The 17997-nt window shown below is 38.7% G+C and overlaps 1 protein-coding gene and 1 long non-coding RNA gene across 9 annotated transcripts in view; one reads left to right on the forward strand and one right to left on the reverse strand.

The window, feature by feature from the left end:
- LARGE1 (LARGE xylosyl- and glucuronyltransferase 1) overlaps positions 1-17997 on the reverse strand; it is a 293661-nt gene that overhangs the window by 43260 nt on the left and 232404 nt on the right. For all 8 annotated transcript variants that reach the window (XM_064654910.1, XM_064654909.1, XM_064654904.1 and 5 more), the window contains 3 exons: positions 12348-12460; positions 10577-10702; positions 1197-1352 (listed from right to left, as the gene is read on the reverse strand). In XM_064654910.1, coding sequence (XP_064510980.1) covers positions 1197-1352; positions 10577-10702; positions 12348-12460 — 395 coding nt within the window. The remainder of the gene's footprint in view (positions 1-1196; positions 1353-10576; positions 10703-12347; positions 12461-17997) is intronic.
- Positions 11273-12105, forward strand: LOC135414305 (uncharacterized). Its single transcript, XR_010430653.1, has 2 exons — positions 11273-11614; positions 11907-12105. It is a non-coding gene; the product is annotated as an uncharacterized LOC135414305 (long non-coding RNA).

A 17997-nucleotide genomic window follows, 5' to 3' on the forward strand; every position in this document is an offset into this window, starting at 1 on the left:
AAAATATGTATCTGGAAAGCTGTGCCTTGGGCTAAAATATATCTATCCAATCTCTGAGTGCTTTATTTAAAAATATGGGAATGGCATCTCCTGTGGTCATTTGATTCACAGGCTAAATGGAAACACTACCAGCCCCAATGATGATATTGATTGTCAATTACCTCAACTGCTAATGTGGACATGATACTGGCTTTGCTTAATTGATTTATATATAGACAACGTTGTATATTTTAGAAATATTTTTTTCCTGAATAAAATGTTACAGATTCCTTCTTATTCCCTTTCAGACTATGTAGTCAAAATTGGTACTTGGTCTAGAAATCTCCAGAGACCACATTATACACAAGGAGTTCATATACATCTGTGTATAAACATTTCGGTGAACAGTTTTTTACTTTGGAATTATATGTACTAAGGCATACACACACAATGTCTGTGTCTAAACATCCTTGATTTCAACCATTTTCAAAGGATTTGCTTCGTCTGAAAGGTTCTGATTGCAAATTTTATGCAGATACTCATAAATACCACTTTGTTTAGTTAAGGGAAATACAGAAAAAACCTGCAGTCTCAGACCTATGTGTACCTTGAAATATTCACACATTCTGTAGTCTGCAGCATGGCAAGAACTCATAGACCTAAATCCAGCAGTCTTGATATGTTCATTTCTTCTTCATTATTTGTGTATTAGTATCTACTACCCAAAACTGACATCACTGTATACTGAACAAATACACAGCAAGAAACAAGACTTTCTCCCGGACAGTTTTAGGTTTGTCCCACTGAATCATCATACCAGCTACTAAGATAAAAAATGAACTCTACCACAGCTGAAACCAGGACAAGGTCTAAGAGTAAGATCTGCAGAATTGCCTAATGGAATAAGAGCCCAAACACTCATTTTCAGCTTGTGATGTTACCTTTGTTGGAGATTTTTAAAGGGCAAAGTAGACCAAAAGAAGCATCAAAAACCAGGGTAAAGATGAGATTAGTACAACAGTTTCACAGGGGAGAAACTGAGGCACAGAGAGATTAAATGAATTGCACAGCATCACTCCTGGAATATGAGCACTGCCTTCAGTTCTCCTGAGTTCCTCCGTCCTGCAAGACGCACACCACAAACTCCAAGCCTTCAGGCAGCTTGTGCCTTGTTTGAACCACCCTTTAAATAGTCAAGCCCTAGACACCCTACTTACATTTTCACTGTTAATATCTGCCTCACTGGGGCAGCCAAAGAGTTCCCGTCTCAGCAAATTCCCATCATATTCCAGGAATGTCAGGTAGAGGTTGCGGAAAAACTCCACATGCTTGTTTTTCACTCGCAGCTTCTTTGGTGAGTTCCAGTGAATCACCTCAGAGGGAGAAAAGAGAAAAGACATCCTGCTGTTAGAATACAGATTTGCTTTACATGCTTTTTTTATGTGTGCTCAGTTTGCTGCCCTCCTAAAAACAGAAGAAAAACAACCCACAAACTACACAGACTTCCTTCTGTCTTTTTACAAGTCAGGCTTTTCCATGTCTTTCACAAGTAACCACATACTCTAGAGGTGATGTGCTTTTGAAACTCCTTCACAGTATCACCTGCACATTTAAGTGAGGGTGCTGCTCTAGTTTGTGAAGCAACACCTCATAAATGCTTCCACAACTCTAATCACGGAGCTGCTGGGTTATGGACTCTGCTGAACAAGATGGAAGGACAAGGGACATAGGGATGTAGGCATTAAACATTAATCTCAAATTTCCACATGACTGTTTCTGCTAATGAAATTGATTCACTATTTCAGGCCAGGCAGACTCTTCTCTGGTTAGTTATTGAGAAGAAAAAGCTTGAAATTAATTCCTATGCCCATTTAAATAGTTCAAGAAGGACTGAATCTAATCTGGCTTCCTTTTTGCCATTGCTTCATTTAAACAAGACTGATCTCTGTTGCGTTAAGACAACACAGCGATGCAGTACAATGCTTCACCCTTTGAATTCCAATTTCTAGCGGGTATTTATCCTCTCCTAATGGGAGATGCTCACACTGGTCTAGATTTAAACTGTAATGCTGACATAAAGGGCCTGGTCCGCATTTACATTGAGGCAACTTTGCACTGGTGCCAGTGTGAACATACCCAACACCAGCGAAAATATCTTCTGAAAAGAAAAACTTTATTCCTTCCTGAGATTTCACTGCTGAGGCCATTAGGATGTCAGAAAATATACACGCAGTTAAAGAAAATTAACTGTAGAGAAAAATGATAATGTCAGAAATTGCTTTTTCTGGTTATAGGAACACTTTAAATCAAGATTAAGATATATCAACGTGCTGCATAAATTTGGGAAATTATTGGGACAAAAATACTTTCTGTAGGTATTTGTTCCCAGTAATGATACATTCTTTGCTGGTTTCACATTTGTCCATATGTTCAGAAGTGTAGCATAACTGTGAGGTAACATGTTGCTGCAATGCATGGTGAAAATACAGAACACCACAAAAATGAAAGGAGCTTTAGTTAGGCAAGGGCATAAACTTAAAATGACAGATTTTCTCCTCTGAAAAATGGATCTTCAAAATCTCCTTTTTCATCCATTGTATTTAACTGCAGCAAAAGGCATTAATGCTCAGAAAAAAACCTCAACAACTGAATCTTGCCTCAGGGAAATGGGCACGTGTAACAGAAGTATAGGGCTGAAGGATCCTAAAGGGCTGCTTAGCAGTTTTACAGGGTACCAGTATGCATATTTACAAGCAGGCCTAGAATGGAAACTGTCTGCTGGTAACTTGTACTTATTTAAGAGTAGATCAAAGAAAGCTAAGAAGATGGCAAATGGGACAAAACTTGTTAAGAAAAATCTTTTGTGTGCTCTCTGTATTGCTAGTACACAACATGTGAGTTTCCTTTTGAATGTCTTCACACTGCTGAGCACCCTGACCACCCTGAGACCTGGGGACAGTGACCACAGACATGGCTAATGAATGATGATAACCTCAGTAACTCTTATAGGACAGGCTCCTCCATGCTGCAGGAATTTCCCATCAACATACACTGTGTCACATCACAGCCAGGCAGTTGTTGGTCTCTACCCAGTTGTGTGGGAGATGATTTCAAACCCAGACAACTGCAGTTGTCAGTGCAGAGGCTCTTTGCTGCCGTGCTTCAAAATCTGTTGTGTGCAGAAGCTGGTAAGTGTCAAGGGCTTAGCTGGTGGTTCAGATCTGATCAGATTTGAAGATGTCAGGATGCTGCATGTATATGGATGTCAGGGAAACCTGAAGTGAACTGTAGAAATCTGAATGAAGCTGATGACTATCCAAAAAAGCTCATTTTTTGATCAAGAAAGACAGCACATGCCAATGCGTCCTAAAGATGATGTACTAAAGAACATCAAGGAACTATGCAACCATCTGGATGACCTGAGGTAGGAAAACCACAAAGCAGCTCAGGCAAAAAAACAGGCTGCTTTTCAAATGTAACACAATTAGAGAAATACTATGTGAGATATGAAAGCATAAAAAAGAACAGCAGGTTACAAAAAGCAACAAGACCCTTAAGCACTGATATACAACACTACATCCAAAGACCATATTCTTTTTATGCAGTCAGCCCACAAACTCACCTTCAGTTCTGACTGTCTGATATGGTCTATCGCACCACCAGCTACAGCAGAAATTGTGCAGGCCAAGACATTCTTGTATAGCCTGTCATGGGCATGAGTGAGGTACATAAAAAAGGCAATGGGCTGCACAGGTAAAGCTATGGCCACTGCATTTGAAACTTTATTGTGCACAACAGTAAACTGATTGGGGAAAAAATGATCAGTTGGCAAAAGACTACAGGGAAATCAGAAAGAAAAAAAAAGTCACTTTATTAGCAGACTCTCAGTGTTATCTCCACATTAAAAAGAGAAAGTCAATCTAGAAACTAAAAATCTCATTATTGCAACATCCCTTTTCCAAGGCTGAATAGCACCATAATGCTGCATTTATTTCTTCTTCTATTTTCCCTCCTAGTTTCTAAGCTATTTCAGAGCTCTGCAGGCTTACAGAGAAAACTGCAGCTAGAAATATAAAATTCCAGTGCCATTAGCTGGATAGACACCTTAGGAAAAATGCTAGCCTTCAGGCTGACCTACAGATCCTTCCCACTCTTGAACACAGCCTCCTGAGAACTAATAAAAAAATACACTTCCTTAATCTTCATTTAGCAATTTAAGTACTGAAAGATCAGAACTTAAAATTCCACATCTATTTAACACTTGGTTAGTTGTCATTAAACAACTTGGCACTATCTACATTTCTGTTAATACCATCCTAGTTAATCAGCAACCGTTACCACTCACTGATTACACACAGCCATCCTCCTGGAACGCTTCCATACGTTTGTGGCCTGGTGAAACAAGCTAAGTGCACCAATAGTTCCCATTTATTCACCAGGTTCTGACCCAAAGCACTTAAACATTGACACAGTTGGAGCCTCATGGACTGGCAATGGGGTCTGACATGGAAGGTAAGAGAGAATGCTACACGCTGGTGGAGTCTAGGAGGGCTCTAAGGTCAGTTATCTGAACGGAAATACACTGAAAACAAAAATCCTAAAGCTCCTGACTTTACCATCTGCATTGTCCTCTCTAGAGAGATTAAATATTTCAAACCCGATGTTCAAATCGCTAAACAATAAGCGAATACAACATCACATACACTTGAATACAACATTATTTCTGTAAGTACCTTTAACCATCTTTTTTTCCCCTGAAGCATTTTCTCTCTCAAAAAGAAGTATGTGGCCAAATGTTTCCTTAACCACAATCTCTGACATTTTTTTTACCCAAAGACACATTTTGGTAATTTCTCACTTTGCTTCAGCCCTTACAAAATTAGAGAGCACTGGATATCCTGTATAACTATATACCTTCTTCCCAGACTGAAGGGTAAGAAATAAGAATAAATTAAGGCTAAATTTCAGCCTAGAGAAGTTTAATTTTGCAAAGCACTGAATAGATATGCTTAATTAAGCCCATGAGTACTTCACAATTTAGGTAAATAAGTGGTATTTTGTAAACAGGGAGATTTCCTGCTTAAAAACTTAAGATTCCTTGCTTAGGCAACCAGACACTTTCCACTGAAATCAACAGGAGTCAAATATTCAGCAAGTATGCACAGTAAAGCCACCTATATATATCACTTCAATGCCATCTCAATAGGCTTTTTTACAGGCACATATTATTGAAAAGTTTAAATATGCCCCAAATCACCCTGCAAGCATGCACCACATGTGTAACTTATGCCTCGATTAGACTTGTCCGGAAACTTTATTTTTAAACTGTGTTTTATCAGAAATGAATGGTTTAATAAAAGAACCAATTTCCTCAGAAAGGTTTGTATTCTTCATAAAAAAGTTATCAGGGAGGTTTCAGAGTGACATTTCTGAACTACATGAGTGGAAGAGACTCAGGTTGGAGTAGCCAGCAACCCAGAAGTCTAGACATTGCTTTTTGGATGAGGGATTCAAATCCCTGCCCTGCCTGATTTGGTGCCCATGGTCCCAGGGATTACTTTACTCCCCAACTTACTGCCACTGCCGTAAGCTGACAGACTGTCCCTGCCTTGCACTTTTCAAAGTTCTCACTTTGCTCTCAAAAGGATTCTTCAACTTCTCTTCCTTCAACTCCTGTACTAATGTTTAAGGAGGCCTCTTGCCTGCAAAAACACCACTAATAAAACCATGATGCTCCTTGTTTGGCTGGGTGGAAGCACCTTACTGACTCCAATGCTCATTTAAAGGAGGGGTATGTTTAACCCTCTTGAGCCTTTACTCCTCTCAGAGTAGGTCTTCCTTCATTGGCATTAAAAGGTGCAAGGCTGCAGAATGCCAGAACTGCTGCAGATCAGTGCTGAGGTGCTTGAACAGCATGGGGTAGCTCAGGGACTGGAACAGAAAGTGGTGCAACAGGTCATGTTTGAGGCAGATCTGAAATTATGTATTACAGTTATGGACAAGAAGTAGTTTAAACTTTTGTAAGCAATATTGCAAAGTCATCCTGGTGTGGAGGACATTCCCAGGGAGGACATGGTGAATCACAGAACACAATTTCCAAATGGGGAATTTATGAGGGTCATTATTTATCTATCTGCTGATTTAGTATAAGCTGTATCCAAAATTAGTTCAAAGCCATCAATAGGTTTTAAAGCATTTTTCTACGTTGGAGTATGGGTGTGGGGGGAAAATTTTAGTAATTTGATACATTCCCATTTCAGAGTTCAGTATCTGATTTTCGTGTTTGTGAATTAACAGATTCACTGTGTATAAATAGCATCTGTATTCTTGACAACCAGATTTCATGACTGATCCATTCAATGAGGTCATGATTCATTGTCAGCGGCATCACAATTCATTACCTTCTTTCACAGGATTTTTTCTGCCATTTGGTTTGTGCCAAATCATAGTAACTGAGATTTCCTCACAGACAGGAACAAACTATTTACCAAAAAGGAAGCAAACACAGGGCCTAACCAAGCAAAAGCATAACATAAATGAAGGTCAGTTCCAGGCAGATTCCCCACAGGCTCTGAAGCCCAGCAAGGCATGGTCTGGAGCACACAGTCTTCTCTACTGACAGTGTGGGCTACTGGGGACTGTGTGAGGAGATGAGATAAGCAAGATAGAAATTGGATGTCTACACAGAATGACTATTAGCACTTCCTCATCTTTTGGCCAGTCTTCAATAGCAACTCCTGAGTGTTTTTCCAAGGTGTAACAAATGCCATGCAGAAATAAACATCTCTGGCCTTTAGAGACTGCACTTGACTCACTTGGCAAAATAATTAAAGAGCATCTGCTTCCTCTTAGCCCACTCTTTGTTTTCTATTGGAACTGTTCATTTTAAGACATTCTTGACCGATCTAAGCATCCTTAAATATAGGTACCCTTGGGGTGAGGAAAGGAAAATTTCTATAAATGTGACTGTTAACTTAAGTTTTGGTGCCATATTCCATAGACAGCAGAACAAAGCCCACAGACTTCAGGCTAGTTGTGCAGTGTGGTCTCTAGCACTATAGAGTATGACACAGGAGGTAAGTAACCATTTAGATGAATAAAAATAATAAATTAGTCTTATTATGATGTTATTTAAGATAGATATAAAATTAGTGGTCACTAACAATGTAGAACTTGGTTATCAATATTTCTATTCTTATACCTCTTCTGAAAGAATCCCATATACAAGTCATTTCAAATTGGTAGATGCCGCTCAGCTGCAGCAAGGAAGTAGAGTTCAGCAGCAGTCAAACATTTGACCTTCTCTAACATAAGACAGTACCAAAAAAAAAAAATCAATAAAAATGATAGAGATGAAACTTAATGAGGACTAAACAGAGAAAAAAAAGTGATTAGAATCCTCTTCAGGCAATATGAAATATTCAACTGCTCCCTAAGCCTGTAAAAGGTGTGCTGGTCATCTTACATTTGCATGAATGTGAACAAAGCAGCAAAGAAGTGTTTATACATCCCCCCCAGTCCCCCATCTATGAGCATCAGTCAGTCCTGGGCGTCCAAGTTCACTTGACACAATGTTTTGTGTAAGAGATGACAAATCCTCAACTCCCAGGGACTGTGAGGCCAGATGTTATTAAATCAATGCCCTTTCAGTTTGATAGTTGGAATGGACTCTGATTTGGCTGAGGAATACTTGACTGGGCCAGCTTTACCTTGGAATTTAAATCTCTCCATGCATTTCCTTCTTTCCTATGCTATCCTTCTTGATCCTTCTGTACAAACTTCACAATCTGTCTTTCTCTCCCTCTTACCCTGGAGGTTTCTTTTACCTCGTTTCCTATTCCAGTCTTACCATGAAAGACGGAATGTGCCAAATATGTTGTGTCATACCATTTATATTAAATGTCATGGAACTGACTAACTTCGGTGATTTTAAGAGTATATTTTCTAACTTGGGCTAATGACATTTGTTGAAGTTTTTTTGGGAGGCTCATATACCAAATCAGCCAGTTTCTTTACAGAACTAGAATTTTGATAAATTTCATAATGCAAATTCACAACTTTAATTGGTTTGTGCTTTTTTTATTTTTTAAATTGTATGAAGAATTTTAAACAGTGCTGCCTGAGGGCAAGTTCTTTAACTGCTCAGTATGGGAAGAGCTTTATTGAAACCGTGGGGCTTATGTGCACTAGATAAGGCTCTGGCCTCTCTTTCAAAGCAAAGAATTTCAGCCCCGATTAAGTATTTAGGGGATAATTTTAGCAATGTGAATAAGTCCAGTTCAGTTGAAGAAATTGCTTATGTGTCTGCACCCCTCGTTGAGTCAAATACCTCAGACCAGAAAATCAGTGGAGAATATTACACATCTTAGACTTCACTGCTTATGCTCTAATGGAACTGACAGTGTGACACAATATACAGTAATAAACGCCCAAGCCTAAATTACAGTTGTAAACATAAATTTGTTAATCGACAATGAAGAAGGGATATAATTTATTTTGAAGATGCTTCTATCAGATGCTTACTCATAGGTGTTACATATGAGCTAGATGTCCCACACCTGAAGCAGATTAGTTAATACAGTCACTGGAGTCTGAACAGTGATTTGCCTGATTAGTCATCTGACGACTATTTTGAGGTGAGCTTCACCAGTCTCCAAACCCACTCATGGGGATCCCAGTTTGGCTCACTAAATATAGATGTACAGCAACACTGAAAGCACCTTATGGTTATCCTGCCTGCCCATCAGCTGCCTTGCCAAAAGGGTATCCTCTCCTGTAGATCTGTGTTTTATCTTTCAGTCCTACATGGATATCGGAGAGCACCTACGGTAACTCAGACTGGCAACAGAACTAATCCCTAGATCCTCAGTTATTAGCTTAAATATCTTTTCCTCATGTAAATGTATGTGTCTAACCTTGCGCTGAGCACAATCTGACTGTCTCAACAATTATATGAATTAATCTCAGCCTCTAATTCACAGAAAAATACTGTGATATCTAACAGGTAGAAGGTATACTTTTCTGAAGTTCATCTTTTAGGAAATATTTTCCCTGCTACTACATCTCTCTGTTTGTTTCAGGCCCTGCAACTGCTGTCATATGTGATTCTCAGCATGAACAAAGAACTAAAATCTACTAAGCATTTTGTTATAAGGCATAAAACCATGATGCTTTTAAGTGTCTCGCTGGTCCTGTCCTAAACACAGATCATAAACCATTTAGTGATTAGTATACTGACAAGTCTACTGATTTAACTTTAAAAGCTGTTGTCTATGGATCACACCTGAATAATTAGTTGTGAATACTTTATTTATGAAATTCAAGCAATGCTGGCCAGTTCCGATGGTCAGTTAACCCATGTAGTAGAACTTCTGTCTCTTGGAAGTGCAGCTTTTGAAATCAGTGTGTTGAGAGTGATTGATTTTCTATATTCATCCAGTATCTGGTGTTCATATTGAACATTTCCGCTGCTACTCTACAAACTGCTCCAAAGGAAAACTTGGTTGGATTTAGGAAATGTATCGTACCATGAGGGTGGTCAAACTCTGGAACATGGGGCCAGGGAGCTTGTGGAATCTCAGTGTTTGGAGAGTGTCAACTCTCTGAGGCACTGAGCAACCTCAATTAAGTTGGTCCTGCTCTCAGTGGGGTTTGGGTGGTCTCCAGACATCCCTTGCAACCTCTTCCATGGTTTTGTGGTTTTCTTTCTTTCTCTTTTTTTTTTTTTTAAACCTCATTTACTACAGCATTCTCAAAACATAAATTAAGTATGCAAACTTTAATTGAATTTTAAAATGAATCACCAAAAACTACCTATTGTTTACTAACATTCTGATGCCACTAGTGTCTGCTCTGATGGAATCTATTGCTGCATAGCAATAGATTTCTACACATGGAAAAAGCTCAATTAAGCTTCAATTCTGAACTCTCTGCACGCTACATTTGAGTCCGGTCTTTCAAAATGACCACAGCACAACTGATGTTCATTTACCCATATCTGTTGAAATCCATCCTGCTTTTATATTCTACTTGTTAATAGAGAAAAATGTGCTATTAAACTGACACTATAGCTTCATTTTATTAAATTAATAGGTTTCTACTCAGCCTTTTTTTTCAGGGCGAATCCTGGAAAATGAGTGTCAATGTGACTGGGTTAAGTGTATACAAAGGCTAAATATGAAGCGTGCGAGGTCTTTACATTTCTGCTAATGTATTTCTAACTAGGGTCCACCCAACCCTCTCTGTGAATTTCACTCTATTAAATGATGTTTGTATTCTTTATCTAGGAAGAGCTAAGAACTGGGAGAGCAATACAGACTCAGCAGTAAGGTGCAGTGGCGTGACAGATACAGAATTTAAAAAGGTGAAGTACTCCTTTAATACCTTGCAAAACCCCAAAACAGCATCTATCTTCGACTTTTCTATTAGTCAAAATGCACAAAGTCAAAGTCACATTTCCTTCCCCTGCTTGGGTGTCCCTATGAACTGTATGTGTTCATTTCCCCCCTACTTAAGGCACTCCATCCTTCTCAGACTGTGGAGTCTTGCATTCTCTGTCCCAAATGATACCACCCACCCAACCTCCTGTGAAACCTACCTTCAGGTCAGACACATCTCTGTAGCACTGCTCAGAACGGGTGTGATCAGAAAGCTGCACATTCCAGAAACATGGGAGCTGGTAGACAAGGAAGGGATTTTGTTTGATGACTGCATTGAAGATATCCTAGCAGAAAAAAATCCAGAGAAACAGTTGGGTATGTTGTTTCTACAGTGAGGTGATCTCAACACCTCCCCAAGCTGACTGTCCTTCTCCCCCTCAGAGGTAGAAATTCAGATGGTGATGCCAGGTGAAGTTTGCAAACCTTGCTTTGTAATTTTGTTTCCACAGAGGGTGCTATCAATCTAAGGGACCATACGTTCCTCTGGACAAGAGGAACAGGCTCTCTTGACATATAGAGCTAAGGGACTCCAGCAAAGTGTTCAAACGTTTATCTTGTACTGCTGGCATGAAGTGTGGTTCCTCCTCCAGTCACCAGAGAGAGTAATAGGCACTAAATGTCAAAATACCTGCTGTTAGTAAGTACTGCATCAGTTTTCAATAAAGGGGATGAATGTGATTCTGGCAGATATGTTGTTTCAAGGTGAATTATTAGGTGGGATTCTAGCTAGCATCTTATTGTTGCAACCAAGTTCTCTAGATATTTCATGGAAAAGGCATGCAGGACAGATCTGCAGAACAGCGTACAGCATGAGGTTTTTAAGATGAGACTGGATGTGGCACTTAGTGTCATGGTCTAGTAACCACAGTGGTAGTGTATCAAGGGTTGGACTTGATGATCTCAGAGGTCTTTTCCAACCCAGTTGATTCTATGATTCTATGAGGGACTGAAAGTGTTCTGTCTCTAAGCAGCCATTCAGCTGGAGAAGTAAGTTACAAGAACAGTCTGTGGTTAAGGTATTATGGTTAGACAACCTTTCTCCACTCTGCAAAATTCTGCCCTCTGCAAGTATTAGGCAGCAACTCAGGACCTGATTGAAAACACAGTGAAGTTGCAAGAATCATTTTAACGAACTTCAGTAGCTTTTGGATCAACCTGCAAAGATGCTGTACAAAGTGCACATCTCTACGGGCACAGTAAGCAGCATGCTTCCTTTGTGGTGACTGGTCATAAACCAGATGTAGTTCAAAATCAGAAGAAACATCTAAATAAGATACTGTATTGTACTAACACTTGCTCAAGCTGTTGAGTGACAATTATTGGTTCAGATCTAGTATTACATTAACAGGGTTTCTGCGTTTAAAATGAGAGCTGTCAGGAAGCACAAATTGAGTAACTACACATTTCTGTGTATAGACACACTATTTCTTCTCTTGGCCTCAGTTTCCCATCTGTGGCAGGGAGACATCAGCGCTTTTGTCTTTACAGGGGTGTTGTGGCAAGAAATACATTCAAAGACATCTGGGACTCATATGCCAGAAACAGTAATGAAATGTCTGGAGACTCTTCAAACTAAAGTCTGATTAGACAATAACCAGTGGGAAAAGACAGTATATTTGGACTTCTAGTGTCTGGAGAGTTCTATGTTAAAGAAAGAAGAACAGAAAATTATAGCATGAAAACCCCACTTTGTCTCTCTTATGAATTATCTGAGCAGAGATGGTAAAAATATCAGTGGAGTAAGAGAAACCTTGCCAGTAAATCTCCATTCCTCTCTTTCACATTTTCCCCAGAATGATTCAACAAATGGTGACTACAGGCACAACATCTTTCCCCTGCCTTTTCCCACATCTCATCCCCTCTCCCTTTCTTTCTTTCCTCAATCCATGGACTAGCGGTTATACCACACTCCTGCAATGTCCTACTCACCTGGTCAGCCAGTGAGGTGGATAACATGCTCATTAACTCCCGCTCTGCTGTGAGTCTCCACATCTGCTCCCATTTCATCTTCCGTAACTTATCGAGAAGCAGCAAGATAACCCCTGAAGGAAAACACAAGGCAGAGAACAAGAGAACCCACGTCACATGCCAGTCAATGCCCATCCTGTCTATGTGCTGATCCCCCAGTTAAAACAATTGAGATCTATCAGTGGAAACTACAGTCCTTACCCTGTGCTAACACAGGAGGTTGACTAAAAAAAGCTTCGGGTTTCAAGATGCCACCAAGCAAAAATTTCCCTGAGCCCCTGAGGCTGCAGAGAAGAAATGCAGAGATGGCATACAGATAACTGCTAGGTTATATAGGTTTGCAATAAGGCTAAAGTGGCCAAAGAGTAGTGAAACTAGAAAGAAGAGAATCAAAAGAAGGATATTGTATTTTTATAGTCTCCTTAACTGATAAAGCTTGACTTCATTATGACATGATTAGCATTAGAATTATTCCTTACAAAATGTACCAACACAGGTGATTCACATGATGGAGGTTAGCTCCATCCAAAGTTCATTATAATTCAGAAGAGAATTAGACAATATCCTACAAAAAAAAAAAAAAAAAAGGAACCTCTTAACACTCAGAAATAACCTTTCCCACTCCTTATTCTGAAAAGCTACAGGCTCCAAGAGGATAATCTGTCCAGTCATTGTTTACTAGGGAAAAAGTAGAGACAATCCTGATTTATCTAGTATGACTCAATTTCTGCCATCTTCACACAGAATTGAGATCTGCTTATTCTGTAATCCCACTGTTTAAATGAATTGCTATCTGACCTGAAATCAAGATTATGCTGAGACAAAGCGAATTTTGTCACCACTATAAAACATTTTACTCAATGTGTGTGAGATGAAATCTAGCCCTTAATACTTACTGCATATATATATATATATATATACTGCAAAGGTGAAATTGCAGGCCTTACTCCACCTAGTAACAAGTTAATCACCTGACACATCTGATTGCAATCCTTGAAACTTTTCTGAGGAATCATCAGTGCTGGTTACAACCTAGACTTTGAGAGGGCCTGTGATTAATGCAGCAAGTGTTCATGGAACAGGACCCTCAGATCAGAAAGTTACACTGTAAGTGGGAAAAGAGGTACCTCAGCATGCATTGTTATTCCTCATTTGCTTTTTGTCTGGCCAAAATCCCTAATGTACAAGGGAAAACAGCAGAAGCAATGAAGCTGGATTGAAATATCAGCAAAACCTTTCCTACAGTGTCTCAGAAAAATCTGCTTGAAAAATTAATTTAGAAAGACTTAGATAAGAGCACTGTCATGGGGAATGAATGCAAACTGAAGGACCACAAAAGAAGAGTACCGATTAACAGCAGCCTCTCAGGCTGACAGAAACCACCTAGTAAGGGCAATGATGGGTTCTGTGTTATTTCACATCTTCATTAGTGGAAGAAGGAAGTAAACAGAACAGTAATGACATCTGCAAATGACATTTAACAAGAGGTCTTACAAAAAAATATCATGGCAACTGCAGAGAAACATAGCAGATACACAGAAGAATATGAAATGACAAAAAGCAGGCACTGGGAAAAGCTGCCTGAGGGAGTCCAAGATGATAAAACTAAAAGTAATGTGAAAAAGAAAGGAAATGTAGTCTGAAAGCTTAAGAAAAATTCTCCTAAAACCGCTGGGGTGAAATAACCTAAAAATGGCAGATAAATGCTTTACTTCACAAGTCTTTACAAATCAGACTACACAAAGTTAGAAAATATACGTGGAACAATCCTGCACTGGTTGGGAGAGAACAAAGGTGATTCCAGTTCATTCATATCTTTAGTTTCTATGACATGGCAAACTTCTTTCCAGTAAAACCTGGCACTGTCATGGATAAAAAGAAAACCTCTTCTGGCAGTGAATTTTGTGGCCTGTTTTAGTTCCGTTTTCCATTTCAGTCCATCTGGTTCCCAAGAATGCTGGAATCTGTACTGGAGGGATCCCCTTTCATCTTCAGTCAACCTTTCTGCTTCCAGCTGTTGGATTGGAAAGGGAACTATTGTCATGACATGCTACAATTTATTTACGCCAGTGTGTTTGTCTTCTCTCCAGCATAACAGAAGCCTATTTGGAGCATGTAGTGTGCATGCATTAGCTTCTAAGAAAGGCATTATGCATTGTCTGAAATTCTAGATCAATGTGAAGCAGGTTCCTTGTGCTGCAGCAATAAACTGGGTCGGAAATCTCTTGGGCAGAGGATTTTTCCAGCTGGCAAGAACTGTAGTGAAATGCAATGCAGAAGGTTCTTTATTAAGAAAAATGAAGAATAATGGTAAGATTTGCTTGACTGTAATAGAATAGTTTTTATAATTTAGAGATAAAAAAACAATTTTTCTTAATTTCTCTAAGCCTCCAGTCTGAGGAGGAGAAGGGGAAATGTTTTAATATGCGTAGTATACGCAGATTCTTCTTTTTTTTGCCTTCCACTCTTACATTAGCAGCAGATTATGGCATTGCAGCTAACAAGATTATGCTGTCCTGAGGTGCTATCATGGTAGCAGCTGAGAATAAAAGAGGCAGATGGGGTGGAAAAACTGGAATATATGTGAGAAAGGATGTACTAAATTATGATGCCATCATGGCTATTGAAAATATTCACAAGCTTTTAATGTTCCACCATCAAAATTAATTTCAACGTGATTTCTATTTTAATTCACCTACAAGCTTGGGTTTAACACCTTTGTACAGTCTCCGTTTAGGGTTCTAACTTACTGGTGCTATAAAAATAACTATTGGAGAATATTTATAGCAAGTTTAAATATTTATCATTAGTATTAATGAGAATAAGAGATTTCTACTAAGAGGAGAATTTAATACTATCACCTAGTTAGTGTTATTTAGTGCAAAAGCACGTGTTTTGGGAACTTTTAAATAGTTCATGCAGAAGAAAAAATTATGTTTTTTTCAGAGCAGTGAACTTCAGGTTTACTTCCATATTGTTGTGTTGCCAATGCAAACATGAGAAATGAACTAACTCCAATCTGCACAATTAATTTGCAGGCAAGTGTTTGAAATAAAGGAAGGGAAATATTTGCCTCAGGAGCCCCTTCCCTCAGAGTCAAATTGACTGAAATCTCAGACTAAATTCAAGATGACATATAGCTGAATTTAAGGGGAAAAGGGACTCACTCTCATCTGCTGTGCTAGGGGAGGAAGAGACTGGAGGAAAAAAAAGAAATCAAAGGAATATTTTATTAACATCTGGCCCCAGGCAGTGGGACTTCTGATCTTTTGAGAAGTGCAGCATCTTTCTGCCCTGACCTACCTGAGAAAAACAAAGGAAAAGCTTGGCAGCAAATAAACAAAAAGAGGAAAGCTGCAACCCAAACATCTCATGAGCATTAAACAAATTATGATCAGCCACAAAACACCCTATTTTTGTTGTCCTGAGGAAATAGTTGAGACATATCCAGAGATGCAAATATCTCAAAGACCTCTTAGAAAAAGAATGCTTTATTACTAAATCTGTGGAACACATTCTAGTATAGTTTTTACTTGAATGGCATTTTTCTCCTCCAGCTTGATAAGATTTTGCTTGAACTACCAAAATCTGACAGATTATGAATTGCTCAAACAGGCAAACAAACAAGAAAGTAAACAAACAAACAAAGCAGTTTCTCAAAAATGTGATTTGAGGACATATACAAAAAACCCAGCTCCAAAAGCAAAACAAAAAAACTCCCTCCAAAAAGCAAAACAAAAAAACTTCCTCCAAAAACCTGAAAAAAGTAATTTGGTGAATAGGTTGGATAAAACTGGCCAAAAAATCTGAATTAACATATTTGGACTAAATTATTCCAGTTAAGAAACACTGGAATTTTTTTTGGTACATTTTAAAACCCAATTTACTCTAAAATAATTTTCACCTCAAAATTGATACGAATTAAAAATCTTATTGAAAATTGATACAAAGCCTGAAAAGGAAAGTAAATGTTTCATTCTAGGTCTAACCCAACTCTGGGAGTCACCTGACTTTTTTGTTCTTTTCCCATTTTTTGATTCAATCTAAAAGAATTCTTTTGTCCTTTCAATGTTTTCACTAAGCAATGGTTTCAGTTGATGCTTCAAGTCATCACAGGAAAATAATCTGGTGGGGTTTGTTTGTTTGTTTCATTGGTTGGTTTTGGCTTCGGGGGTTTTTTTTAATCTGCTCCAAAACAAAATATTTCATTTAATTTTCCTGAATAGTAAATTGAAAGTCTGCAGAAACATCTGCAATTTCCTTTGGAATGCTACCAAGCATCTCCACCTCTTGCTTCAGGAACACAGACTATGGCTTTTCCTGAAATTCAGAGAAACACATAGTAGAGCTAGAAGTAATAAACAACATTTTGAGACGGAACAGAATCACTTACAGAATTTATAGTGAAACTGGACAGGCTTTCAAACTCAATCAATTTATTACAATGGGCCTCTTAGGGTGGCTGAAAAAATACTCAGCGCTGTAGGGGAAGAAAATATAACTACTAAGAGATCATTTTCTGCCAGCACTATCTTGCCTGTTCCTTTTGGGTGGAACAGGATGCTTTTGTGAGCTGTTGAGGCAATGCCATTTTATGTGAGCAGTACTTCAAAGCCTGTGCTTGTCAGGTTTTTAAAAATTCTTCCTGGAATTAAGCCCGCAACAGCGAACCATCTAGACAAATAGCAAGTAGACACCACTGCAGTATCTAAAAGAGACAGGAAGACACACTTCAAAATATATCATAAAGCAATAGTGAGTTTTAAAAAAATGAGTGGGATTTTACAATAGCTAAGCAGCATACCAAAGACCATACACCAAAACACTGAGTCTTAGATGCTGTAAGAAATAATGTTAAGCATGGCTGACATTATGGAGATTTGCTGCCATAAATAACTGACCCAGAGATCTAAGGCAGTAAGCTACCATGTTTTGTGAAATAGATTTGGCATCAAAAATCTGAGTTCAGTTTTAGGCACTATGGAAGGGGCTTGTAGCTCTGCTGTCCCAGGAGAAGCTCCATGACAGTGTTGACTGCTTAGTACTCTAGCAAATACTTACACATCTTCTTTTAATTCTGATTTACTGTATCTGAAATCAATGGAAATGGTCACAATGTGTAATACTAGGAATGTGCTATGTCTTTGTTGGATCAGGGCCCTAGTGACCAGTTTTGTTAAGGACTGCATTTAGAATCCACTGAGCTGCATCCCCACACCACTGACTGTGGCTGCTGCTCTCCACACGTAGTATCAACAGCAAATAGAAAAACACAAGTATATGGTTGTTGGGGATTAAAAAATTAAATTAAAGCTATAATTCCACAACAAGCCACTGCACACAATTTAAAATCTTCATTTTAAGTCTTTGTGTGGATGAAATTCACTGCACTTATTTCACTTGATTTATAAACCATCTATCTGACTGTTGCTCATAATTTGACTAGCCATATCATTAGTGTAATAAAACCATAACTTATGTCTACAGCTTTTAACATGATATGACCAAAGGACTGTCATTCTAGCACATTTTTGGAGTATCCTGAAACATTATTTAACTATGAACTTACATGAACTGGCCTTTTTCTCTAAAAAACCTTTTCACAATGTAA

The sequence above is a fragment of the Pseudopipra pipra genome, chromosome 5 (genome assembly GCF_036250125.1).
Source record: "Pseudopipra pipra isolate bDixPip1 chromosome 5, bDixPip1.hap1, whole genome shotgun sequence".
In the NCBI taxonomy this organism is placed as follows: Eukaryota; Metazoa; Chordata; class Aves; order Passeriformes; family Pipridae; genus Pseudopipra; species Pseudopipra pipra.